The following is a 26,546-nucleotide window of genomic DNA, read 5'->3' as shown; positions in this document are numbered from 1 at the left end:
GCCCCGCAGTGACGCGTGCGCGCGGCGCGGAGGGCGCGAAGCGGCCATGGTAGAACCGGGCGGGAGCGCGGCGCGAGCCCGGGCGGGCCCCGAGCCTCAGGGGGATCCCGGCGCTCGGGGGATCCCGGCGCTCGGGGGACCCGGCGCTCGGGGGATCCCGGCGCACCCGCACCGCGGGGCCGGGAGGGGCTCGGGGCCGCGGGGCTGCTTTGCAGGGGGGGCGCTGGCTGCCCGGCTGGGAGCGGGGCGGCGTTCCTCCCTCTGTTGCGAGCGGGGCTGTCCCGCCGCCGTTGTGTGCGGGGGCTCGGTCGGGGTGCGGGGCTCCCTGTCCCGCCGCTTCTGCGGTGTTGTTTGTCCCCTGCCGGTATTTTGCTTCCGAAAGCGCCTTCGTGTCCCATTCATAGATCTGGTGTCCCTTTGCTCTCCCCTCTGTCACCGTCTTCCCGCGGTTGTCGTTTTGAACTGGATCACCTGACGCGTTTCGCTCTTTCAGTGTGTATGAAGTGAGAGTGCCAACAGAATGGGTTCAGGCCCTTCTCGGTGGTTCTGAGCAATAGGACGAGAGGCAATGGGCAGAAACTGATGCACAAAAAGTTCCACTTGAGCATGAGAAGGAACTTTTCTGTGTAGGTGACCACACTGGAACAGATTGCCCAGAGGCTGTGGAGTCTCCATCCCTGGAGATACTCAAGAGCTGCCTGGACACAATCCTGTGCCGTGTGCTCTGGGATCACCCTGCTGAAGCAGAGTGTTTGGACAAGATGACCCCCTGTGGTCTCTTCCAGCCTGACCCATTCTGTGATTTATTTTTTTTTTCAAAACGCCTTGGCTAGCATCGAGCCTACACTTGGTTATGTGTGTATTTTTTACCTAATTATATAAGTCCTTAAAATACCTTAAAATAAGGTAAGGAGGAATAACATGTTGAAACTGGAAGACATTAGTATTAATGCCAAAAGACCCTTCAGTTTTCAGGTATGGTGTGAAAATGAAATGTAGTTTAACCGTACTGAAATAGAGAAAACTGCAAGCTACAAGAAAACATCTAAAAGTGACACTTCAGTGTATATACTGTGTGAGGTAGTTAAGAGCACAGCATTAAGGACTGCAAATCAGTTTGGGTTGTGAGAGCCCTGTCATGTCTCACAGTATGCACATTTTGAAATCTTGTATGAAATTGATCCAGAAACCTAAAGTCAACAACAACAGAGTCGTTTAATCATTTTTGTGTGACGGAGATTTTCTGAATTTCTTCTTAGAGTTTTATTTCATCTAATGCTTTCATGGTGATTAATTGTAGTATTGCAGGAGACACAGGCAGAATAGATTTTTATTCCACCCCAAGACCCCTTTCAAATTTCCAAAGCACAAATTTCCCCTTCCTTTTATTATTCTCTCTCCCCACTGTCCCCCAGACTCTCTTTGTTTGTGTCCTTAACAGTTTTTGGTCTGAGAAGAAACTTAAGACTGCTTAGTTTCTTAGTTCCTTTTTTCTGGGCAGTCTTTGCTGGAGGCATTTCAAAAATCTTAATAAATTATAGGAGCTGGTTCTGTTTATATTATGGAGGCATTCCAAAACTCTTAAGAAGATAATGATTTTTTTTTTTTTTTGCAAAATCTATGCTCATTAGTTCTTGTAAGATCATGGTAACCTAGATTTTGTAGTGTCCCACTTTAAATGCAACAAATTTGCCTGGAAGACTTAGTATCTAAGTATTGGCTGCATATGAGTTCTCCAGTGTAATTCCACGATTCAGTGAGATGTTCTGATTTTCTTTCTTCATCCCACTTGGTATGAGGTACTTGAACTTTGGAAGTGCTAGCTGAATATTTCACTCCTTTTAAATCAGGTTTTTGACATAATTTTCTCTGATGCTGTGTTTTTGTTCTGAAAAAGAACAAAAGATCGAGTTGGTAATTTGTGTTTCATTAAGAAGGTAGAGAAGTGTTATTCTTCTTTAGATCATTATCTATTTTTAATGTTTCTATTTAATTTCTATGTGTTTGGTGGGCTTAGTAATCCACTAAGGTATTTTTAAAACCTTTCTGCATCTGGTACATCTAGCCTGTTGGATGTTTTCCCTGGAAAAAAAATTTTGTCTCCTCTTATTTTTCCCCTGTTGGTTGCTGACATCATTCAGGTATCACTTAAGGGAGAAAGCTAGAATGAAATTTGTGAAATCGTATGTTGCTTTCTGACCCAACAGTCTCTCAAAGTTTTTAATTTAACTTGGGTTGATTTTTCTTGTGGCTGTTCAGGTGCCCTCTTTCCTTGGCTGTCTGTGTAGCTTTCAGAGTTTTTTTGTTTGTTTTTCTAGTAACTTTGAGGATGCTTAATTTGTTAACCAAAATATTCTGAATCCAAATGAAGGAGAAATAGATTAGCATATTTATTGACAGAGCAGAAGTAACTGCTTAAAAACTTTGCAGATATATGGAGGTAAAGTGTGGCTTTGTAGATGTGAGATTCACTTACTGTTTCTGTATTAAAGTATTAAAATATGGAAAATAAAGAAGCCATTGAAGATAATCAAAGCAGTTATGAAAATTTAGGACCATGTCATTCAGTTTTAACAGTAAATTAGTAGTGTCTTCTAATTTCACTTAATGGCTAGGTGCTTTCTAGAACTGTAGAGGAGTTAGCTAAAAGCTTTGGATTAAGGAGTTTATTCTGTTATATAGTTGATCTGAAGTGGCAGGTATGATTTAGTAATCAGGTATTACAGATCTACGTGATAACTGTTCTATTTTATTGTTACTAGGCTGACTCTTTATCAGAAGTCACAAACAGTGCTGGTCCTGTGGGTGCCAAGGAAGAGATCTTGCACGAATGTGAGAGTATTTGGAAGCAATTGGAAGAGGTATGCAAATATAAATGATAGACTAGGTTTACCATAAATCTTTTTCAGAATTGTTTTAGTCACCACAGCTTGCCCCTCCCCCTTCATTAAAACCACTTCAATAAAACCAAATCAACCAGCAAACCCCCAAACAAACAAAAAAATCATAAACAAATAAAAGGAAAGAAGATACTTAGAAAGGTCAAATGTAGAAGTGCTGACAGGGGTGAAGAATGCCCTGTAGTGTCATTGTGCTGATATTATGATTTAAATAGGGTGGGAGTATATGTTAAAATTATGGAAAACCAAACAATCTACTTGTTTTGCAGTAGTACCAGCATACAGAGAACCTTCTCTCTTCAGCCTCACAAAAGATGGGAGTCCATTTCACAGGTCCTCTGGATCTTAGAGGAGAGGCAGAGGAGGGCAGTGATGCTTCCTTACACTTATGCAAACTGACAGTTACATTGTCATGGTTAAAATTTCTCTCTCGATACAGGGTACAATATTCTAACAAATAACAGTTTAGGGCTGGTTATTTTTATTTACAGGATTTGCAGAAAAGATAAACTTCTATCACTTCTTAGAGAATACTGTTCTTCCTTTAAGATTCTGTGGAATCTGATGAAAAATCATGTTCTAAATTATATTTTCAGAGTCTTAATCGCTTCACTCAATTTTTTATTGTACTTACATGCTATTTGCTTGAGTTCTGAGTTGTAGGTTCAAAACATTAAAATGCCATAAACTAAAGTAAAAGTATTTCCAAACTTAAAGTAGAACAAAGTACAGACAACTCACAGTGCAATAATTTTACACAAGTTGATTAAAAAAGACTAAGGGGATTTATTTCTTGTTGAGTATTCTGGTAAGTTTGCATGTAACAAGTGGCAGGGAATTCTGTCTCTCAATTTCTGAATTTTTGTTTGACACCACATTGGAGGACCTGAACTTTCCTTGCTATTTTCACATTAGAAGGGAAATCTGAATGTTTACTATTTTGACTTTAATTGAAAATATTTGATATCTTACATTTCATTCCCAGTATGCCCAAAATAATACAAGAAGTGATGTGTTATTTTTGGAAGTTGATTGAAAACAGTTGATTGAAAACAGGATTTTTATTTGGATTTTGCATCCTGAATGCACTTATGTTTTGACAAAAAGTTTAAACTAATAGTCATTTAATTAGCTCTTAGATTATATGGTTACATGTAATGTTCAAATGATTGTGTGTCACCATGAACAGTTTTTGTGGGAGAAATCCTATACAGTGTTCTGGTATCCAAACATTAAAAGCAGGATTTCCAAAGGACTGCTTAATAGAATACCTGCTTAATAGAATCCTGCCTTGTTATGGAGAAGGTTAAATTGATGACAGAAAAAAAGTTTAGCAGGTGTTTCCTGTTTATGCCTTGGATATTTGTGGTGGCCTGAGTTTCAGACTGCATACAGACCCCACTGCAGTCATGAGAGCTGATGTAGCATACTCCTGAAAGTCAGACCACTTCTGAACAGTACAGTATACTGCCCTAAATGACTGAAAATTAAAAATATGTATTATAATATGATGCTGTGTTTGGAGAGCCAGAAGAGGAGCAGAACATGTGTTAACTTCTCAGCAGCTTCCCTGTTCAGCCTTGTCCATGACTCTCTTCCCAGTTTTTCATGTTCTTCATATGTTCAGTGTCTTTCCTTATGAACTTTTCTCTCATAACCTGCCTTTTTATTCAAAGGATACATCTTTCTTTAGTTGCTACTTTTCTCCTTCAGAGTTAATTAAGTTCTATTTTACTGTGCTGTGATTTCGAAACATTTCTTATTTTGCTCTTTTGGGTTAGGGTATAAGGGATGTGGAAGCATCCAAGTTAAAATTCTTTTATTTCTATATTAAAATAGTTATGTTTAAATTTCTAAGAATATTGTTTTGTTCTTACAAAAGAGAACAGTAAACAAACTTCCTTTGTGTTTTATTTCTTTTCTGCCAAGTGGCAGAGCAAGATAATGCTGCTAGGAACTGAGACACTGCTGCCACCAGATGCCAAGGTAAGACAGTGGGTTTTTAAAAATACTTCATTTTCTGTTAAAACTGTAGAATCAGAGAATGATCTGTGTTAGAAAGGACCTTAAAGATCATCTTGTTCTAACTAGATGTTCATCTTCTTCCACTAGATCAGGTTGCTCAAAGCCCCATCCAGCCTGGCCTGGAACCCTTCTACAGATGGGGCGTATGCAGCTTCTCTGGGCAACCTATTCCAGTGTCTTTGTGCTTACAAAATAAATAACTTCTTCCTAATATCTAATCTAATCTTGCCCTCTTTCACTTGAGGCCATTTCCCCTTGTCCTATCACTACATGCACTTGTAAACAGTTCCCTCTTCTTTTTTTTTTAGGCTCCATTCAGGTACTGGAAGGTCCTATAAGGTTTCCCTGGAGCCTTCTCCAGGCTGAACAATCTCAATTCCCCTCACCTGTGGAATTCCCCTCACCTCTCCATAGGAGAGGTGTTCCAGCCCTCCAGTAATCTTTGTGGTTCTCCTCCAGACTTACCTGAGCATGTTCACATCCTTTTTTTGTTGGAGACCCCAGAGCTGGAGGCAGCACTCAAGGTGGGGTCTCACCAGAGCAGAGGGGAGGGGCAGAATCACCGGCTGTCCCTGCTGCATTTGATGCAGAGGTTACAACTGGCCTTCTGGACTGCACGTGCATGTGTCCAGTTTTTCATCCACCAGGACCCTCAGGTGTTTCCTGGCAGGGCTGCTCTCAGTCAGCCTGTATTGATACTGGGGGTTGCTGTGCCACAGCTACAGGACCTTTGTGAGGAGCCCCTTCACTCCTCAACAGTGCCAGCACAACTGAGGCAGCCCTTCCTCAGTCACTCATCACTTCAAAGACTCTGTAAAAACTCCCCTGACTAATGGCAGGCTCAAGAGACCTTCACAGAAGGCAGGTATATGTATCTGCATTCTGTTGTCTTACTTCAGAGCTTTCATACCTTCTCTCTGCTGGATCCCACAGGCAGCACTGACTCCATTTTTTTCCCATGGCTGCCAACACAGCTCCCTATTGGACACAGCTGCAACCTAACGAGGACAAGGCTGCTTCTACTTGTTGTGATTAGACACAGCTGCAGTTTAGAGTAAGGCTGCCCACACCACCATCCCACAGACCTGGTGCTTGGCCTTGTTAGACTTCCTAAGTTTCATCGTAGTGCTGCTCTCAAGTCTGTTTATGTCCCTCTGGATGCCATACCTTCCCTCGGCTCCGGGACCGTGTCAGTCAGGACTGAGGTGGTGGTAAATAAAAGGACAGGCATGGTGGAATTGTCCAGAAAGTAAAAGGATGTAATGATAAAACAACAAACAGGAGAAGCCAAACAACACTATAGGACTAATTCCAAAGACACAGGGTAGGGTAGATGGGATACACATATAGGGTCAATTGAGGGGCAGAGCTGAGGGTAAGGGTCCAACCAGAAACAATAATCCAGAATATGTAAAACTGCACCAACTGACAACCAATCAGGGAGGGAGAACTAGGGAATCTTCTAGAGTGACAACCTTGTATCAACAGAACTATTACCATATTATTTCCCAGGAGTCAAAGCTGCTTGAATCATGCTCATCCTAGGCTGAGCATTGGTTAGGTTAACTGCAGGCCGAATTCCCACAGTCTCAAGCCGATGCCCTGCTCTCAGGCAGCTGGATTCCCACACTTCCCTGCAGTGTGTTAACTCCCCCACACAGCCTGGTGCTGTCAGTGAGGGTGACCTTGCTGAGGGTGTCCTTGATCCCACTGTCCACGTCCCTGACAAAGATGTTACACAGTGCCCATCTCAGAAACAAGGCCTCAGGAATGCCCCCTCAGCACTGATCTCCACCTGCATGCTGACCTGTTGACTGCACCTGTGAGCGTGACCATCCAGCCAGTTCCTTACCCACTGGGTGGTCTGTCTGTCAAATCTGTCTCTCCAGTTTAGTGACAAGGGTGTTGTTACAAACAGTGTCAAACGCTTTGCACAACTCCCAAATAGATGACATCCATGGTTCTTCCCTTACACACCAGTGCTGTAATCCTGTTATAGGATGCCACCAAATTTGTCAGGCATGATTTGCCCTTAAAAACATGTTGCTCAACACCAGTTGCCTCTTAATTTTACACATGCCTTAGCATAATTTCAAGGAGAATCTGCTCTATGGTTTTGCAGGGCACAGAGATGAGACAGACTATTCTGTACTTTCCATATCTTTCTTTTTCTCTTCTTAGTAATATGGGTTGTGTCTTTCCTTTTCCAGTCAGTGGGATCTTCACCAGACTGCCATGACTTTTCAAATATGATGGATAGTGGCTTTGCCACCTCACCTGCCAGTTCCCTCAGGTGCACTGGCATTGGTAGTGGGTTTGATCCTATCTGGCCAGCTTAGCTTAGCTAACCCTAACCTAACTCCCCTCCTCATCTGGACAGGGGAGAGGAAATATGACTGAAGCCTCATGGATTGAGATAAGGACAGATTTTCTCTTACTAACTTTGAAAAATGCAACTGATAAATTACTAGTATAGGCAGCAAAATGGGAGGAGAAGGGCATGTAACTTCAGTACCTATTTGGACTTTTTCCTAATCAGTGCATATGTAACATTCCTGTTAAATGTCATTGTTTTGCTGCCCCTCACAGCATCCCTGTGGAGGTGTGTGCAGCTGTGGATGAGCGGGTTCCCGGCGTGCTGGGTGGGGCTGGCTGAGGGGCAGAGCTCAGCAGGGTGCAGGGACTGGGCTGACCTGGCTGGGGCAGCTCCAGCGCTGCTCCTCAGGGTGCAGCTCCGGGCTGGCTCTGCTCCCTGTGTCTGCAGTGATCTGGATGAGGGATTGGAGAGCCCCGTGAGCAGCCTGGCTGAGCACTCCAGACTGGGCAGTGCTGTTGACTCTGGAGGGACCAGAGGCCCTCAGAGAGCTCTAGCCCTCTGCTAGCCTAGAACACTGGCAATCCTCAATGGCATGCCCTTTAGTAACACCCAAAAAGCAGGAAAGGAGCAGCCCTGCAGGAAGGGACCTGGGGCTGCTGGTGGGCAGCAGCTCAGGGTGAGCCCGCGGCGTGCCCTGGCAGCCCAGAGGGCAGAGGGCAGCCCAGGAGCCTGGAGCAGGGCAGTGCCAGCCACAGGAGGGGACTGTCCCTGATCCAGGGCTGGGCAGCCTCACCTGGAGTGCTCACTGCAGTTCTGAGCCCCACAGTTTAACCTTGTGAAGGTCCTGAAGTGCATCCAGAAGAGGGCAACAAAGCTGGTGAGAGGGCTGGAGGGCATGTCCATGAGGAACTGCTGAGCACTTTGGGCTTCTCTACTTTGTAGGGAAGGAACTGGGGGTGCCCTGATTCCTCTCTGCAGCTTCTTCAGAGAAGTGGAGAGGGAGATGCTGATATCTTCTCCCTTATACCCAGTGATATTATGTGTGGGAATGGTTCAAAGATATGCAAAGGGAGGTTCAGAGGTGACATTAGAAGGCATTTCTTTACTTACATGAATCTTTCTCTGAAGGATCTTCACAGCTCTGCCAACTCTGGCTTCTCATTTGCCCCTTTTGAAAAAATTAGAAAAAGATTTTCTAATTTTGTTAAAAATAGAAACATTTCTTGACCTCTGTGAGTGACTGTAAAATATTTTGAAGGAACTAGTGTACTATTGTAATAGAAGCTCTTTTGGTTTTTGCTGTACCAACTTAATAACTCAATTTCTATCCTGTTGTACTTCACTTTATGCCAATACAACTCAACACACTTCAAGAGATGCTTGTTTTCTTGTTACACAGCTGTCCTTGTTAGTGCTGCAATGGAAAGCTTTAACAGCAGATTGTCATCAGTGGCAAGCAAGAAGTCCTGAAGGTAAGTAACAGTTTCCTTGTAAAGAATATAAACTTCTGCTTATATAAACTTCTGCAAAGTTTCTTTCATCTAGGCCGTAAGTATATTGAATGTCTGCTGACTGTATTTTCATTCCATAATCACTTACAAATTAAAATAAATTTAATGCTACTTTAAAAAGTAGCATGTATGTTTCATTTCTTCGTTATTTTTGCACAAAAAATGAATTTCACTATAACTTAATCCTGTGATTCTGAACAAATAAGTGCATGATTCATAACACCATTCAACAGTCAGTTAAATGGAAAGCAACTATTAGCAGATCTCCTAACCAAATAATATCATTATCCTGATACTCTCCTTCATTTTCTTTTCTGTGTGATTGTTTTTTCTCCATCTTTTATTTGTATTTCCTTTTGAGAACAGAAATGTTTTGGCAAATAATACTGTCTCCATTTTGTCCTTTAAGAAGCTGATGCATTACCCATACATCTTCTCATTATTTTTTGTTAATATTTTACAAAGATGTGTTGTATTTTGATGTGCTAGTTGAAACTTTGAAGTAGACCTTTAGTGCTAAGCTCTTTACATTGAAGTAAAATACCTGTTTAGAATTAACAGGGATTGGAGATTTCAAGTCAAGGTAAAGTGGTAAAAACACTAGAATTTTTAAACAACAGAGGAATCCAGAGTGCTTACTGGTTCTGAGAAGCACAAACCACTGAGACTAGTGGTAGTTCTTGTATTTGTTAGGCACTATCAGTCAAAAGGTATAAATTCCTCAGTTCTTCAAAATTCTCTTTGTGCATAAGCACCACTGTGTTTATGTCACTGCAAGAGAGTGACAGGTTTCACTCTTACAAGGCTGATGTGGCCAGGCACTGGAGCATTCAGGATATAAATGTGAGTAAAGTAGTCTTTGTTTTCAGATGTCCAGTATGGAGATTCCTAAAACAATTCGCACTACCCTATCATTAATATTCTGGTAGTACTTATGGTTATGTCTCCTGTCAAGGACCTGTTAGCACCTGTCAATCTAGTAGAACTTCTAGTTAATCTTTAAATTAATATATTGACTCATTTGAATATTTTTAGGCCAGTAGAGGCTTGGTTTTGTAGTATTTGCAAAATTATAGGAATGTGTTATAGACAGCACCTGGTGGTTTCCAGTATTTTGTCATTTAGCCAAATGGAAATGCCTGTTCAGATCAACATTAGAGGCACTTCTCCAACTTTTTTCAAAGTCAATGTACTTGCTGCGTCTCTTCACTAAATAAGAGAAACTGGGAAATATATTTCTTCTTTCTTATAAATAGATACTGTTGCTCTATTAGAATAAATTCATACTGCAGTGTTGTAAACCTCACTCCAAAAACTGTCAGCCTCCAGTGCTTCTGAGGTATGTAGACCAAAGGCATGTCATTGAATGAATTTGGAACACACTGGTTCCTGGCTGCTGTTCATGAATAAGCTGCTGGCTTAAAGCAAATTAATTGAAAGAACTTAGTTTTTGTCTGGGTAAAATACCTTAGGCTGTTAGATTTCTCAACTAAAATATGTATATTAGACTTCAAGCTATTGGCTTAAAAATATCCTTGGCCTATTTTTTTGGCTTGCTGAGTTGCTTTGTTCAACCATTCTTACTTCTTCCCAGATGATAATATTTCTTATTAGAAATCTTAATTTTGTAATAGAGAAAATATCTATTTATAATTCATACTTTACAGCCAAATCTCTGCCTTTTTTGGCTCCCTTTCCAGTAGAAGAAAAAAAAGTGCTGCCAAGAATTTGAACAGTTATGGTGCTTGTATGAAAATGAGGAGTCCACCTTGCTTACTTCTCTGTCTTGGCTTCTTTCTACCTACTATTTGTTTTGAAGAAGGAATTACTTAATTGAAAACATTGTCTGATTTTATCTAAATAGAAATAGCAGAAATACTGATTTAATACAATTTACTAATAGAGCATGAATGTCAGGCTGTCTTGTTACTTTGGTTTTTGCTTTTACTAGTGGCCAGTTCATTTCCTGTAAATGAGGACCTGTCAGCATTTCAATCTTAAACCTTATTTTCAAAGGTTATAACTTGGCAGTTCTACATTTTTTTTGATCACAATATTGGCAAACAGAGTTGAATTCATGATGCAAATTTTATTTTTGCAAAGCTTTTTCTTTAGTCTCTTTTTCTTTCTCAATTTCTGGTATTATTTTTGTAGCTCTAGATCTGCTAAGTCAGCTGAATTAAAACTTTTTAAAAAGCATTTGGCTTATAAAAATAAAATTTAACTTTTACCTTTGCAAAATCAGGAAGTGAAAGCAACCATATTTTAAACCATTGCAGACAGTTGTGGTCTCTGCATAATTTCCGTTTTTCTTTGCAAAATAGCAGTGTTCTGCCAAATACCTTTTTGTTTTATTTTAATATGAGTTTCTGTATAAACATGTGCATAGTAGTAGCTTTTACATTCCTAGCATCTGGTAGTATTTTTCTTTGTAATTGTACTTTGTGTCACTAGGCAATTCTGTCTGACATTTGATTTTTGCAAGTGTAATGATTCTACAATTGAAAAATATTTTAATTGATAATGGATTTAGCAACCAGTGAATTTACAGCAGCAGCTGGCATAAGTGGATTGTCCCAGTGCTTTAGATCTGCATTGTTCCTTCACTAAATTATGGTTAGTGATTTCTTTCCCAGGAAGACAGGGCCTCCTATTCTGATACTCACACAATATGAACACTGAATGGCAAGCATGAACTCAGGATTAGGTATGCAGAAATAAAGAAGTGTTATGAGGCAGTTGTAAAAATTGATAATAACTGGTAAGGGATGGCTATAAAGATCATGTTAGCAGGAAATGGCAGGGAGAAGAATTGTAGGGTTTTTTTCAAATATTCCAGTGAATGTGAATAAAAGTGTACCAATGAATTGTATCACATGTAGGTAGGATATTCATGTAAATAAAGAAATCTTACACTAATAAAGCACAGACCACTATCTCCCACAGCTCTTAAGCTTAATTTGGAGCACAGTACTCAAATTTTAAAACAATAATTCTCCAAATTAAAGGAATTTTATTGAAGCATTTAATTTAATTCAGTAGCTTTTCTGATTTTCATCTCAGAACAGTTTTTAAAACTACTAATCTAAAGCTTCTTAAAATTTTTGAGGTAAGTACTGTAACATTACCAAAGAAAGTACTTTCCTGAATTTATTAAATTGACTGTGTGTATTTAGAAGATTAATGCTGTCATGAGAGGGTTAAGGGTTTCCTTTTTGTTAAAGGAATTTTTTATTTAATAATTACTTGTAAGATTAGAAATTTCAAGCCCAAACTTGCACCAAAAAAAGTCTTATAAAAATTTAATCTGCTACAATGGCTTTCATTTCTCCTATTAATGTCTTGAAATAGTTCAAAAAAGTCATATTGTTTATGCAGAAGCTGCAAGTTGACATGGATCTGAGAATTGACTGGAGTCTGTTGAATGCTGTAAAAAACAAGAATTAGTTTTTATTCTGAAAATGCATTAGTCATAAATCACTGCATTTTGTGGAAGCATTCTGGGGAAACATTTCCAATTTCTTGAGCTGTACTGAGCTTTCACTTAGGTATTGCTGTTGCTCAGTGTTTGAGTTGGGATATTGGCCTTGCTGGGCCATTCATCTCCCTGCACATAGCTGTTCCTGTGAACAGTAAGGACATGCTTCTGAAGTTATTAAAACTAGGTTCTATAGTCCTGGACCAGCTTTTGGAAGGCTGTTTAACAGGGAATTGGAAGACTGGAAGAATTTGATTGCTCACATTGGTAATGTTGATGGAATGCCTTCTGAAAAAATCAGGCTGAGTTGTCTGGAAGTGTATAGAAATGTGGTGTTCATTCATTATCACCTACACCAATGTACCTGGAGCTAGTTCAGGTATAAAAAATGACATGCAAGCATTAACACTGCACTTTTTTCAGTCTAATTTCACTTGCTGAATAGTGATGGTAGGCTAGCCCAGCAGGACACCACAGCACGTGGTTAAAATGCTGCTGAGAGCCAAACTGGTTTTTTTGGAAGGTACACAAATTTCTCTCCAGCCAGGCTGCTTTTCAGTATCAATAAATCTTTATCATCCAATGCAAAAAAAATAACCAATTCATTTTATTTTTCAGTAATTGCTACCAATCGAGATGTCCTGTTAGAATTAGGAAAAGAAGAGGTAAGTCTTTTTGTTTGTAAGAGATAATAAAATTTTGTTGGGAAAAAAAGAAAATATATGCAATTGCTGCATTTTCTTATGACTGTTCCTAGGGTGGACTACTGCTAAAATGCTGAGTATTTTCCTTCAGCCATTTATATTATTGTAATACTTTTTTTCCCCTGTAGTATAACTAGTAAAATTTCCTAGTTGTGTTGAGTGGGGTTTTAAACTAACTTACTGCACAAGGCAGTGAGTACTGCACAATAAACAGTCTTTTGCCTCTGGACACACTATCTAATCACAGTAGCTCAACAAACTTATATGCATGCAATGAAAATGATGTGATAATCAATGTCCCTGCAACATTATGACTCCAAGGCTTCACTTAGAATTGGAGTCCCATTGTGCTGGATGCCACCAGGAGACAGAAATCTTGTGCCAAGGAGACTGATGACCATGCCTTGCAGAGATTTAGCCATCATTAACATCATGCAACAGGGCTCATTTCTATGGCTGAAGCCTACACACTATACTTTTCAAGATTACTTTTATTTAAAGTAATTTTGGGCAAGAAGATCCACTCAGATCCACTCGATTGTGGTTTCAAGATGATCCATGGCTGAATTTTAATTGCTAAGTGGAGTTTGTCACAGAATGTCTGGAGCTAGAAGGAACCTCTGGAGATAGAATCAGGATACTTTAGGTTGGGAAAGACTCTTAAGATGACTGAGTCCAACCATCCAAATCCACCACTAAACCCTGCCGCTAAGTGCCTCACAGGATTGTGTTGAGGTGGCTTTTCAATATCTTTGAAGAAGGACACTCCACAGCCTCTCCAGGCAGCCTGTTCCAATGGTCAGTCACCTTCCAGCAAAGCAGTTTTTCCTAATTTGTAGATGGAACTTCCTGCATTTGAGTTTGTGCCTGTTGCCCTTTTATTATCACTTGGCACTGCTGAAAAGTCTGACCCTATCTTCTGACACCTGCCTTTAAGATATTTGTGCGTGTGTGTTTACAAACAAAAAGTTATAATATATTGCATTTAATACTTAATAGAAAATGATGCAATATTTTGTGTTACATGGAAGAGTGTTATCTTAGACACTGAGCTCTGTGGCAATAATTTGCAAATAGTTTGTTGAGTTCCTCCACTGGAAGAAAGAGCAAATCAATGTCTTGCACTTAACATTACACTACATTGATGGGACATAGGAATTCTGCATGACTCGAGAATATTCCCATGTCTAATGCCTTCTAGGATCACTCACAACAGCAAACCTGACTGTGGTTAAGAGTCACTATCAAAAAGCTGTTAGGTAACACACTTTGATTTGCCCGTATAGCTATGGCATGTTGGTCTGATATTTGAGGATTCCAGGTTTTTTCAGGTGTTGTGTATATGGAGCATATTTGCTTCTGTAGCATGTTTTCAGAATTTTTATTTCTTTAAGCTAAGTTCTGAAGTGCTTCTATTTTATAGGGAAGCAGAAAAAATATATCTAAATGATAGGCTTATATAAGAAACATTTTGTAGAAGAACATAGTGCTGTAACAGAGGACCTCATCAATTTATACAAGTATCTGAAGGGAATGGAGCTAGGCTTTTCTTGGTGATGCCAAGCAATAGGACAAGAGGCAATGGGATACACAAGAACACAAGGAAAAGCTTCTTTACTGTGCACTGGAACAGATTGCCCAGAAAAGTTTTGGAGTCTCCCTCACTGGATTTTCTCAAGAACTGTCTGGATGCAACCCGTGCCACGTGCTCTTGGATGAGCCCTGCTTGAGTAGGGAGGTTGGACTATGTAGCTCTGATTTCATGTCTGAGGTGTTTTAGTTTGTGAAATTTCTTCCCCACGCCATTTGCTGTAAACAAGAAGAGATGTTTTGTTAACTGTATCTATGTTATTCATTCCTTTTAGAGGAGGGACTTCCTGATATCCCTCTGGCTTAACCAGTGTGGGTGAAGAGGTGTTAACTTTGCCCATCCAACCATATTGGTCTCTGTAAATAGTGTATAAAGAAATCGCATTTTGAATAAACCGCTCCTTCTAGCCTTCTGAGAATTCAGAGTCACTGTGGTTCATTTCATGTCCCACAGCAACAGGACTACATGATGCACTGTGGTCCCTTACAGTGATTAAGGAAACTTCCCTGTCCAGCAATCCAGGAGCCACTGTGTCAGTGCCTAAGCCCGTTTGCAGTTACACATCCCACACTCACACAGACAGATCAGGTTTCCTTACCAGCTCAACCGTAGGTTTCCTTCTTCCCTTAGGCTCACACGTCCTGATCCTTAAAATAATTTAATCATGGCATAGTAACAAAATAACAGCTTGAGGTGGTTGCCTCTGAGGTGGGACCCAGAACAAAGGAACCTGGGGGCTTTTATACCCTCACACTGTAAACACAGGAAGGCCCAGGTGTCATCAGCTCCTGCCATGTCTCAATGTCCCCTCACCTGGCAGTGTCACAGGTCCCCAGGCCTGTGTTCTGCAGAGCTGGCAGTTCATGGCCTCTTGCCTGGGCTCTTGCCACAGCTCAACCCAGAGCTCAACCTGCAGCTCCCACTGCAGCTGCACCCTCAGCTACCTGCACTGGATGTATTCCTCAGCACAGCCTTACCCATTCTGTGATTCTATAATGAAATACCCAGCCAACTGAGAGTCCGCTGTTCCCTAGATTCAGCAACACATATAGCTTCTGACTGCACTAGTTTGATTTCTCCATATTTCCTGTCCCAGATATGTCCATAGCACTGAGGATCATTTAATTAATGAATGCAGTTAGTCTTTTTTTGATGCATCTTAATTTTCTTTACATTTTGTTGTAATGCTTTTACATGTGGTGCAAGTAGTATGGATTCACTCTTGCCACCAGCTGCAACAGTTTAGACAATAGAGCCCTGCTGCTGTAGACATTTTCTCCTCTGTCATTCATCAGCTGAGCAGTTTGTGTTTGTGCTCCACAATCTGCTCCAGGTAAAATTAAGTATTTTGTTAAGCTCTGTAGCTTCCAGAAGACACTAATCAGCAACTGGTCACGGTGACATTTTTAATAGCTCTTGCATTTTAAACTGGATTTTAATGTTTACTAAGAAATTACAGATGATTTTGTCCCTCTATCAGATATAAAGATGGAGCCTTTAAAAGAACAAATACTGCAGCCTGGGCTACCTGCAAACAGTAGTTTAATTTCTATTCTTTTACAGTTGCAGAAAGTAAAAAATGAGCTTGAAATGATGCTGTCAATGGTTCAGTCAAAGAATAAACTACTGGATGAAGCTCTGAAAAGGTAATAGAATAATTTGGACTTTGGAATGCTGTAAAAGTTTTTTCTTTTTCTGATTGCCCAGGGAAACTACTTATCTGTTGTGCCATTTCTTACTTTTCATGTTTCAAAGAGAGCAGCAGTGGTATGAGGAACAGAAACACATCGTAGATACTTTTAAAAAATTTGAAGAAGAGGCAAATACCCAAGCTGAACAACCTTCCACAGAAAGGTATTTCTACATTATTGAGTTATAAATTAAAGAATTTAAATATCAAGAAGAGCAAATGAGCAAGCACACACTTAAAATGTATTCCTTGTTTTGTTTAACAGATCAAATAATTGCTCAATAATCTGTATTTGAAATATGAAAGTAATGCTACTATATCCTGTGGTGAAAGATGTTGAATTTCTATCTATAGATAATAAGGGGTTTTTTTACTTATGAAGGACTTTTTAGTTACTTGATTTGATCCCTTGTTCTATTGCTGTGTTTGTTTGAAAACCAGAGAATTCGATGAACTGAAAAATAAAATACTGAAATTAAAAGCCTGTAAGAAAAAACTCTTGAGGGCTTTGGGTGAATTCCTGGATGAACATTTTCCCCGTCCAGAGATAGTTGAAAATACTGAAAAAAAGGTAAGACTTTTCGTTACCTATTACATTTGAAATGTTCAAATCATATATAATTAGATGCAATATCTGTTTAAAGTCACTAGCATTGAACCTCCAGTATTTAGAAATAAGCACAGTTTTTACAGCAGATCCTCTAGGTTTAATTTGTATTTTTCAGGTTGTTTTATGTTATGTAAGGCTGTTTCCAGCTGGATATTTTCTTTTCCTAATGCATATATCCTTTACTCAGTTAGATGCATAGCAACATATTGTATTTCTTACTGAACTGCAAGCTATGCCAAATTTGGAAATGCTGTGGGGTTCAGTCCAAATTGACTCCTTTTTTTTTTTTTTTTTTTTTTTTTAACTTGACTGGGCAAGTAGATTCCTATTTTCCTTGGCAAGGCAAATTTTAATTGTCTAGCAATGTTTTTGGAACAATAAGGAAAAGTGTTTATAATTACAGAGTAGTTTGGAATGTTAACCATCAGATTTTGTTCAGGCAAACTGGGTCAAAAATTATCTTAAAACTTCAGGGAGAATAGGCAGCCAGGGAGTATTTTGCATAATAAATTCAAAGTGTGCAGTAAAAATAAAATTATTACCATCACTATTTGATAGATACAAAAAAGCTATGAAAAAAGGCAGTTTTGATTTTGATTTCAGGCACACTTAACATTACAGAAGTAGAAATTACTTCTTTAATCCTGTTCTCTGTTATTTCAGGTAACCACATAATATAATTTCTTCAGTACTAACACTGAGCTCCATTTTAGAACAAATAATTTTTTTACTACTGTTTCTGCTGTGTTTTTTCTTCTAGTACCTCAGTACTCTGGTTAGAAACTGTCTCATACATTCCAGTCTAAATTTATCCATGTGTAACACAGATCCACTGGTATTCTTACACCAGAATTTTCCTTAGAATAGCTCTGTTTCTTTCTCGTGTTTATTCCTCCTGATATATTTATGGAAGCAATCTCATATCCTCTCTTTGTTATGCTAATTGAACTTAGGTTCAATTTATGTTGATTTTTATCAATTTATGTTTAATTTATGCCTTTATGTTCTCCTGTAAGACAGTATTTTTCAATTCCCTAGCTTATCTGAGTAATACCCATTATCTGTGTTTATTTTCACTTGAATTCATATTTTTGTAACCTTCTGAGAAACAGTATTTTAAATAAAACTAGTAGCTCACACCCAACACCAAAGCAACAAATTACACCCTTGTGTTTTTCTGTCTGTAATTTTCAGCTAATGAATCCTGATCTAATTTTAAAAAAATAAACCTTTGTTTTGTTTTGCACATAAGCACATATTCTGCACATAAAAATACCAGGTGGAGATATCAAGAGATGATGTTCGAAGTATTATTCAAATACCTTACTTGTTGAATCTTAGTTTTTCTGCATACCGATGCCTTCCTTTCCTGCTGTTAGTAAATATGACAGATTTTGCTCTCAGTCTGTGCATTTTAGAAACAATCTCATGTGTGACAGTGTCAAATGCTTTGCACAAATCCAGGTAGATGACATCAATTGTTCTTCCTTTTCCACAAATACTGTAACTGATATAGAAGGCCACTAAATTTGTTGGGTGCAAATGGTCTATAATGAAGCCATGTTGGCTGTCACCAATCACTTTACTTAAACAAAGAAAATACTTTGATTAATTTCAACACAAGGTTTTATCTTTCCTTAGCTTAAATTTTATTTATGCATTTCCTGAACTCTTTAACACAAGCTGTTTTTCTTTCTTTTCATTCTTTGTGAATTCATAGCTTTTCTATATTTTTAGACACACTTGGATGGCTTGGCTTAACTACAGGTACCCCCTAATGTACACCTAAGTGATTGACTGTGAGGGCAGGACAGCCAGCCATTTTTGCCTGCATTTATTGGGTGTCACAAATACAAATTGTAACCACTAGCATTGAAATTTCCTGCTGTGTTGATTCAGGAGAACACATTATTCACTTCTGCTATCAGCTTGGTTCAACACTCCAGCAGCACCAAACTCTTCACTTTGCACATTAGTAATTTCTTCACTTTGTGGAAGCATCTTGTGCTCACAGTGGTTCCATCTGAGGGCAAATGTGCAGGGTTGGTGTCTGTAGGACAAGGCTGCAACATGGTTTGAACTGCTCCAAGCCTCGCTGGTCTGGTTCCACCCCCATTTCACCTGGCAGCATCCATGTGGGATTGGGATTGGGAGTGGGAGAGAAGGCTGGGTCACAGCAGCTCAGGTTGGCTTCTATTGCCATGGCCCAACACCTTTAATATAGGTATTGACAGTAGTAACAATTATCTTGCATTTTAAATCTGCAATAAAATTTGAATTTTTTTTTTTTAAGATAATAATACAGAAAATCAGAAGCTGAGGAGTATTCTGTATGCAAATCTGTCTTACTGGAAGGGTGAAGAAGGTGCCTTTCAGGCTAAATAATGAAATGCTGAGCATCCTGTTTTAATGACTTTATAAGCATTAAGTGATTAGTGGGACTTACTGTATTAGTAGTAATTTTGACCAGGGAAATTATCAGCAGAGGTTGTGAAGTACCTTCATGTTTGCTCTGTGGATAGGTAATGTAGATTTTATTTCCTCATCTGAGTATTGAGATAAAGGCACCCAGACAGATGTGACTGGGCCATAGCTCCAGGATTTGCAGAGTTTCCATGGGGCAGGCTCGCCCTGGAACCTGAAACTTCTGACTCTCTGCTGCTGAGACTGTTACAAACTGTGACTGGAAAAAAGGATCCAGAACCTGACTTTCACATATTCTTTCTTGCTTATATTCTTCCTCCTTTCCAGAAGTGGAGTTTGTATAAGGTACTGCACACCTGGTAATATCTTAGGACTTAAATTGATATATTCAACAGCAATACTGAGAAAGCCCGTGGAATATTATCTCCTTTATTTTGTTGAAACTGAAATGAATGGGGAAAAAGAATAAAACTGGAAAATTAAAGAATCAGGTTTACCATGCAACAGTAGAAGCAGATCCAATGAAATTGCAGATGAAGAACTCTCTATAGACAAATGGCTTGATTTGCTTGCTACAAAGGAAAACAAGTAATCTTCTAATGATATTTTATCATTGTCTTTTTTTCCACCAAAATTTTTAATTATTTCTTAACCTTGATAATTTTTTTAGTTGAATACAAAGCAAGTAAGTATTCACTGTCAAATAAAGAAAAATTACTAAGGCACTATGAAATGAGATCTTGAGTTGTTTCAAATTTATATATAAACATTTATTTAAAGCTCATGAAAAATATTTTTTCCTCTAACAAATCTTGGTCATAGAAGGTTCTGTACTAGATTATAAATGTGATGTACTTGGTTTTATTTAAATGTAAACACAGGTAAAAACATTATGATCACTTTAGATTAACCTCTCTTGATAATTCAAAAAATATTACATTTCAAGTGTAGGATTTTGAACTGGTAGACTTAAATTTTACCTTGTATTTCTGTCGGGACTAAATGTAAGTAGAAGTTTTCATCTAATGTGTATATACAATCAGATAATTGTGTGATTATTTAACCTTATTAATTAACATTTTTCCTGACTAGTTTTAGGTTTTATTAATTTGGCTGGGGGTGTGGTTGTCTTTCTAGAACTCTTCTGCAGAGCCACCTGTAGAACTGATAACATTGAAGGAAATTTTAGAGGTAAGGTGCTTTTACTGTGTCGACATTTGAGGAATTCTTAAATATTCGGATGTAATGATGGTGATAATCATAAAGTGTTTGTTATTAACATAAATAACAGAATATGGCATTTATTTAAGACAGTTAATCTAGAATAATTAAGAATATTGTGTGTACAAGAAGACTGCAGGGAGACCTCATTGCGGCCTTCTGGTACTGAAAGGGGGCTTACAAAAAGACAAAGGGGAACTTTTTGCATGGGCTAATAGTTTTAAATTAAAAGAATAGATATTTAGAGTAGCTGTCAAGAAGAAATTCTTTACTGTGAGGGTGGTGAGGCACTGGAACAGGGTGCCCAGAGAAGCTGTGGATGCCCCATCCCTGGCAGTGTTCAAAGCCAGGTTGGATGGGGCTTTAGCCAATCTGGTCTAGGGCATCCCTGCCCGTGGCAGGAGGCTTGGAATGAGATGAACTTCAAGGCACATTCCAACCCAAACCATTTTGTGAAACTAGGTCAGTTTTCTGTTTTAATTCCTATCAAAGTAACCCCCAAATTTTTACCAGAGATATAATAATAATACTCAGTTTAGGCTGGAGAATGGCTGTCTCTTACTTCTTGATTTTACAATGTTTAGTTCAAATAAGTTTTATGTGCCTTAGTGGCTCATGTTGGGAGAAACAATACTATGTTTAACAAAAATATTGGTCCATTTCATGCTCTATTTTATACTGTTTCAAGAAAAATATTTCTGAAATATTAACAGAAGGACTAATTACTGTGTAGCCTCAGAAGGACCAATAGTCTTGTGCATTAACTGGACTATTAACTCATACAAGTAAATCAATTAATCTGATTCATGCATTTCTAATTGATTTTATAAGTATACAAGCATTGCTTAATGTGAATTTTTAATTACAGTGCAATTTATGAATGTGAATTGCAAAGCATAGTTTTCCTTCTTGTCTGAAATGTAGCATTTGAAGTAAAATTTTTTGTTCCTCCTCCTTAGACAGTTCTAGAGTTGTATATGTAAGATGTCCCTGGGGAAATTTTTTTTTTCTTGAGACAAAACGTGATGTATAAAAACTTATTGGTATTCAGATGCTATTATCTATTCACTGACATTGCACTATAGTTTAAAGCCAAGGCTTTGGGCTTACATGATCAAAATCATTTTCCATGCTTCAGATATCTCAGCATACCTGTTAATGAGAAATTAGGCAGAGCTTGAATAGAGATCAGAATTTAGAGTAGCCACAGCCCTTATGGAACAAGAATTTTCAAGTTCTTCTAATGCTTTAAAATAGCCCTTCCTATTTTTCTGATATTCTTAGGCTCCAGAAAATATGAATACATTCAAGTAATGTCTGATTTCTGGTTGGAAGAACACACTATTTGAAAAATTTAGACTCTCTTTGAATTTCAGCATCCTGACCTAAAGTCTCAATGTCCCTTATCTTTATATTCTGGAAGGTTTTTCTTTGTTGAGTCATATTGTTCTAGCTTCAAGTCCCTGTTAAATTTGAAAAATGTTTTCTGAGATACAGATAAAGTTACAGTCATAAAGGCTATTCTGGATATCAGATGTCAGGGAAAAAAAAGTAAAAATTTGTCTAGAATAATGCATTTGGAATAAATTATCACAATTGGAATTACAAAAGATATTAACTGGAACAATTCTTCTTCAGAATGTTCTAAAAAAGAAAAACAGTTGTTTATTTATGTCTTTTACTAGTAGCAGTGGGTGCAAAAAGATAAGATCTGGTAGTAAGATTTTGTCTTTAGCACTAAGGGGCAAACAACATTATGTGCGTACTGAAATTGGGACTGTATAGCATTTAAAAGCTTTGAGTAGAAAGGTGAAATATCTAGGATAATTAGAAAGAGACACAGGACAAGTAGGATTGTTTAATCTGTAATGTACTTTACATGACCAGTATTGTGAGAGCATGAACACGATTTCCATGAACTGAGAAAGAATGACAAAACTGATTTTGTTTTTAACTCCATTACCTAATTCTGTATTTAGATACATTCTGTATTCTAATTTTTACATCAAAAAAGATAATATGAAGTTAATTGGAAGTCCTTTGCTTTACTTCTACTTTGAACAGGTCTTGTATTTCTTCTTTAGTCCTTTATTTTTTATATTGCCTACATCACAGTAATTTGTATAAGTTTGGTTAAAGGAGAAAAAAGTCTAGTTGTTTTGTTAATTTCCTAAATCTTATCCTTTTGGTCTTCCAGATTCTGATAAAAAAATTAATGAGCACACCACATGACCCTTACATAACAATCCATGAGTCATTTTGGCCACCTTACATTGAGCTGCTTCTGCGGTATGGGATAGCCCTGATACATCCAGAAGATGCAAGCAGGATGCGCCTCCAAGCTTTTTAGAAGTAGTGTGACCTGCACAAGCACTTGAAAACAAAACAATACCACCACTCTTAATTCAGGGCTAGGACACATTTACGTTTTATATTAAGCTTTCTTAGTATCAACCATCACTTCTCGTTGGGTGATTTTATTACATCAAGATTTGCATTGTGGAAGGTTTTCTTAACTGCTTCTGTGAGATGCCAATTCATGTAATAGACAAAGATGTTTAACAGTTCTTTTTACTGTAAAAGTAATTATTAAATTACATTTTATTAATTAATTTTACATTTTATTACTACTTTATACATTTATTATTACATTACATATTTTATACATTACATATTTTATACATTACTCCTATGGTTTAGATTTTTTAGATTGCCTGAAGTCATCTCAATTTTCTTTAGTATTTTCTTGTACTCTGTAGAAGCAAAATTCAGAATAACACCACTCCTGTACATGGCCTTGCAAACATTTGGAACTAACAGAGAGTTATCCTCTCAAGAATGTTATGCCTTGTTTGTTTCTCAGAGCCTTTGCAAACAATTTTATTGGCTCCAAGATAAAGACATAGGAAAGCTGACACATTTTTCTGTGCAAAGTGCAGCAGATGTCAAGTCTGCACCTTCCACTGCATGCTTCCCAAATGGCCCATTTTGTGTTATGCCATATTGCCTTGCAGTATGTGTCTTCACTTTTTCAGAGCTAGTTTATCAAGGCTTTTCATGAGTCTTTGTTCTGCTGATCTCTACTGGTTCTAAGTTATGTCAGCTGAGAATTACTTTCTGACTCGATGCTGGCATTCTTTGTGATCTCAGTCTTTTCTGTAGCCATTTTTATTGTATTGTATTGTATTGTATTGAGTACAAAAATTCTGCTCTTGCGTATCTGTAGTGACTGAAACTTTGGAAAACTGTTTGTCCTTTTTTAACCAGATTGTAGTTTATTGAGGGTGGAACTTCTGTGATTTCTCAATTGATGGAAAAATAAAGAGTTTTATACTATCGTAGAATGTTTTTGTGTGGTGGATTTTAGAATGGTGTTTATGTGATTTGATGTGATGACTTGAAAAGATGGTGTAAGGACACATGGGAGAGGTAAGGGGAACCAATCTAAGTTCCAGTATAATTGCCCTTTTGTAGAACAATTAAATGGTAGGCAAAAAAATCATGTATCTTCTGTACTTTTGAGTGAATGCTGTCCATTTTACCCTCACAACTGGTGATTAACCATACATACAGACTGTGGTGTGTGCTGTTGTGCATGAACATTGGTTCCTTTTTGGTTCATATTGCTTGTGTAAGTGCCCTCCTGTTGTGGTTTAACCTCTTTTATTCACCTATGAGCTCTAGCATCTGACTAATCTATACACATTTACCTTACAATACTTTTAATTAAGAATTCAAGTAACTACATTTTTGGCTGAGATTTATAGCATTGTCTCTTTAGGGTTTTTTTCTTCATTTGTGTTTAAATGTTTTGTATTCTGCTAACCTTTCACCTTATTATTAATACTGCTCAAATACTTCATTGATGCTGGATGACTGCTTCTGTCGTGACATTGATAAGTAGAAGAAAAAATGTTAAACACTCAGTAGCTTGTTGTGTTTAAAAAGAAGAAAAATACCAACCCATACCACCTGCCTCCCAAAACCAAACCCAAACCAAACTACTGAGGAGATAGGATAGTCTATGAACACGTGCTGTAAAGAAGATGCAATATTCATTATTTTTCCTACCAAAATCAAACCTCCAAGTATAATACCAGAATAGATTTAAACGAAAGTATCTCACATAAAGTTTTACATTAAATTATGAAACTCACCGCGATAAAGTATGTTGTAAGAGTACATATGAACTTGCAAAGAAAGCTTATAAAATTCAGATTTGTGAGTGGTTATTAAAGAAAATTGGCATAAGCAGGTTCAGAAATCTCTATCCTGGTAGTAGTTGGACCCTGAGGAGATGCACACAGACATTCCCTGAGATCCTCATGCAGCTCCACAGTGTGTCCGTGTTTTCTGAAGCCTTTCAGCTTACACCCTGGATATGCTCAGAACCCAAAGGCTGAGTGTAGAGCTTTTTCCTCAGGGTTGTTTGAATCAGTACAGCAGAAGAAAAGCTGTAGAAAGAGATAATCCATTTTCTCTCACGTCCTAAAATGCATTGCCAGATTTTAAGAGTATCTGGTTTAGACTGAAACAAAGCTAGCCTCCAGAAAAATCCTGCCAAGTAAATAGAAGCAAATCAAGGCAGTGATGAAGAACAGATCTTCTTTATGAAGAAAGGTGGGAGTAAGCTCTTTTATCTGTACTTTCAGCAATCAGGAACGTTAGGGAGTATGTCGGAAGAGAAGGGAAATTTCTCCATTTTTTGTCTGTTCACGTCTAAGTAACAGCTGTTTGTTTGGAATTAACACCTCTATTAAATATTAATATTGGGACTCTGTGTGCATTCTGTGAAATAAGGATTTGTTTAGCTTATTGTCAATTTTTAACTCTACAAAGGTAATGCAAAAAATATTACATAATATAAAAAAAAAATTTTTAAAGGATGTTAAATGAACATTGAAAGCTACCAAGGCTAAGTAAGATCACAAGCTGAGCAGGGAGTGTGTCCTTGTGGCCAAGAAGGCCAATGGTGTCCCAGGTGCAATAAGGAGAGCAGTGCCAGTTGAAGTTGGTCATCCTGACAGTCTGTCTGGGCCTTTGTTTCTTTCCATTTAGTTGACCAGCAGCTCCCTACTCAGCCATGCCTGTCTAGAGAGAATCAGGCTTCTTGGTAAACCTAAATCTGTTTTTATAACATATTCAGGTCAAGACAGATGTCATGATAACGACCTGCAAAAGCACAGGTGCTTTTGATTTCAGTCATTACTTAGTAAAGAATATTGTACTTAGCTGGGTCTATTTGATTAGGCCCATATCTCTGGAATATTGCTTAAAACCTCTCACAGCTGTGCCTCTGCACCAGATAAGCAGGCAGCTTCTCTGTCTGACACATACATATTCTCCCAGAATGGAGCTGGTGGTTTTAGTATGGTTAAGAATATGATGTCAGTCACAACTGTGTCACCAGCCAGAGTATAATTCATGGATGAGCAGATTTACCTGCTGAATCAGATGCCAGATCCTGGGGACTGGTGCTTTCCACCGTGACTGTTCCAGCAGAAAATCCCACCCCAAGGGAGCATCACTTGCCATTCAGATTTGGTGTGGCCTAGACATCACACTGGCATTTACATGAAGAGGAAAAAATGACTCATGATTCAAAAAAATGACAGTAATGATTCTTCTGGAATGTGCCTGCTGTGTAGAGCCCCCAGCCCTTCTTGCTTTTTGGAATACATCAGTACAACAAACTTCTTACTGTGAGAAATTGTCTAGCAACAGGAAGACCTTCTTGCCCGTAGCATTATGAGGTTACAAGGAAGAGTAGACCATGCCTGCCTTCAAAAATTCAGCTCTGCAAAGAACTGTTGGGACAAACGTACTGATGTGATTTCCTAGTGAAATAACTAAATTGTTTAGCAGATTTTCAACTTTTGATAGTGGTATTAAATGCAGCTGTATATTTATCTGCACTTTGCTGCATTGGAAAAAAAATCTGATCTTGAGAGTTTGGCGTAAAAGTTTCTGGATGTAAAGTTTTGGCAGAAAAATATGAGATTTCTTTGTGGTTTTGAGAGAGTGCAGGTGATGCTAATGACGACTGCTGTAGCTAGTTACATAACATAACTTTGG

The 26,546-nt window shown here is 38.3% G+C and overlaps 1 protein-coding gene across 1 annotated transcript; it reads left to right on the top strand.

The window, feature by feature from the left end:
- Window position 1: 1 nt before the first annotated feature.
- Window positions 2-23,809, top strand: CENPK (centromere protein K). Its single transcript, XM_063422371.1, has 10 exons — window positions 2-49; window positions 2,763-2,861; window positions 4,830-4,886; window positions 8,642-8,714; window positions 12,850-12,896; window positions 16,090-16,172; window positions 16,282-16,380; window positions 16,658-16,787; window positions 20,388-20,441; window positions 22,669-23,809. The coding sequence occupies exons 1-10, from the start codon at window positions 47-49 to the stop codon at window positions 22,819-22,821; spliced, it is 798 nt and encodes a 265-aa protein (XP_063278441.1). The 5' UTR covers window positions 2-46; the 3' UTR covers window positions 22,822-23,809.
- Window positions 23,810-26,546: the final 2,737 nt, after the last annotated feature.

The sequence above is a fragment of the Prinia subflava genome, chromosome Z (genome assembly GCF_021018805.1).
Source record: "Prinia subflava isolate CZ2003 ecotype Zambia chromosome Z, Cam_Psub_1.2, whole genome shotgun sequence".
Lineage (NCBI taxonomy): Eukaryota > Metazoa > Chordata > Aves > Passeriformes > Cisticolidae > Prinia > Prinia subflava.
The sequence above is the reverse complement of the archived record's forward strand: the minus strand, read 5'-3'. Positions and strand labels throughout refer to the sequence as shown.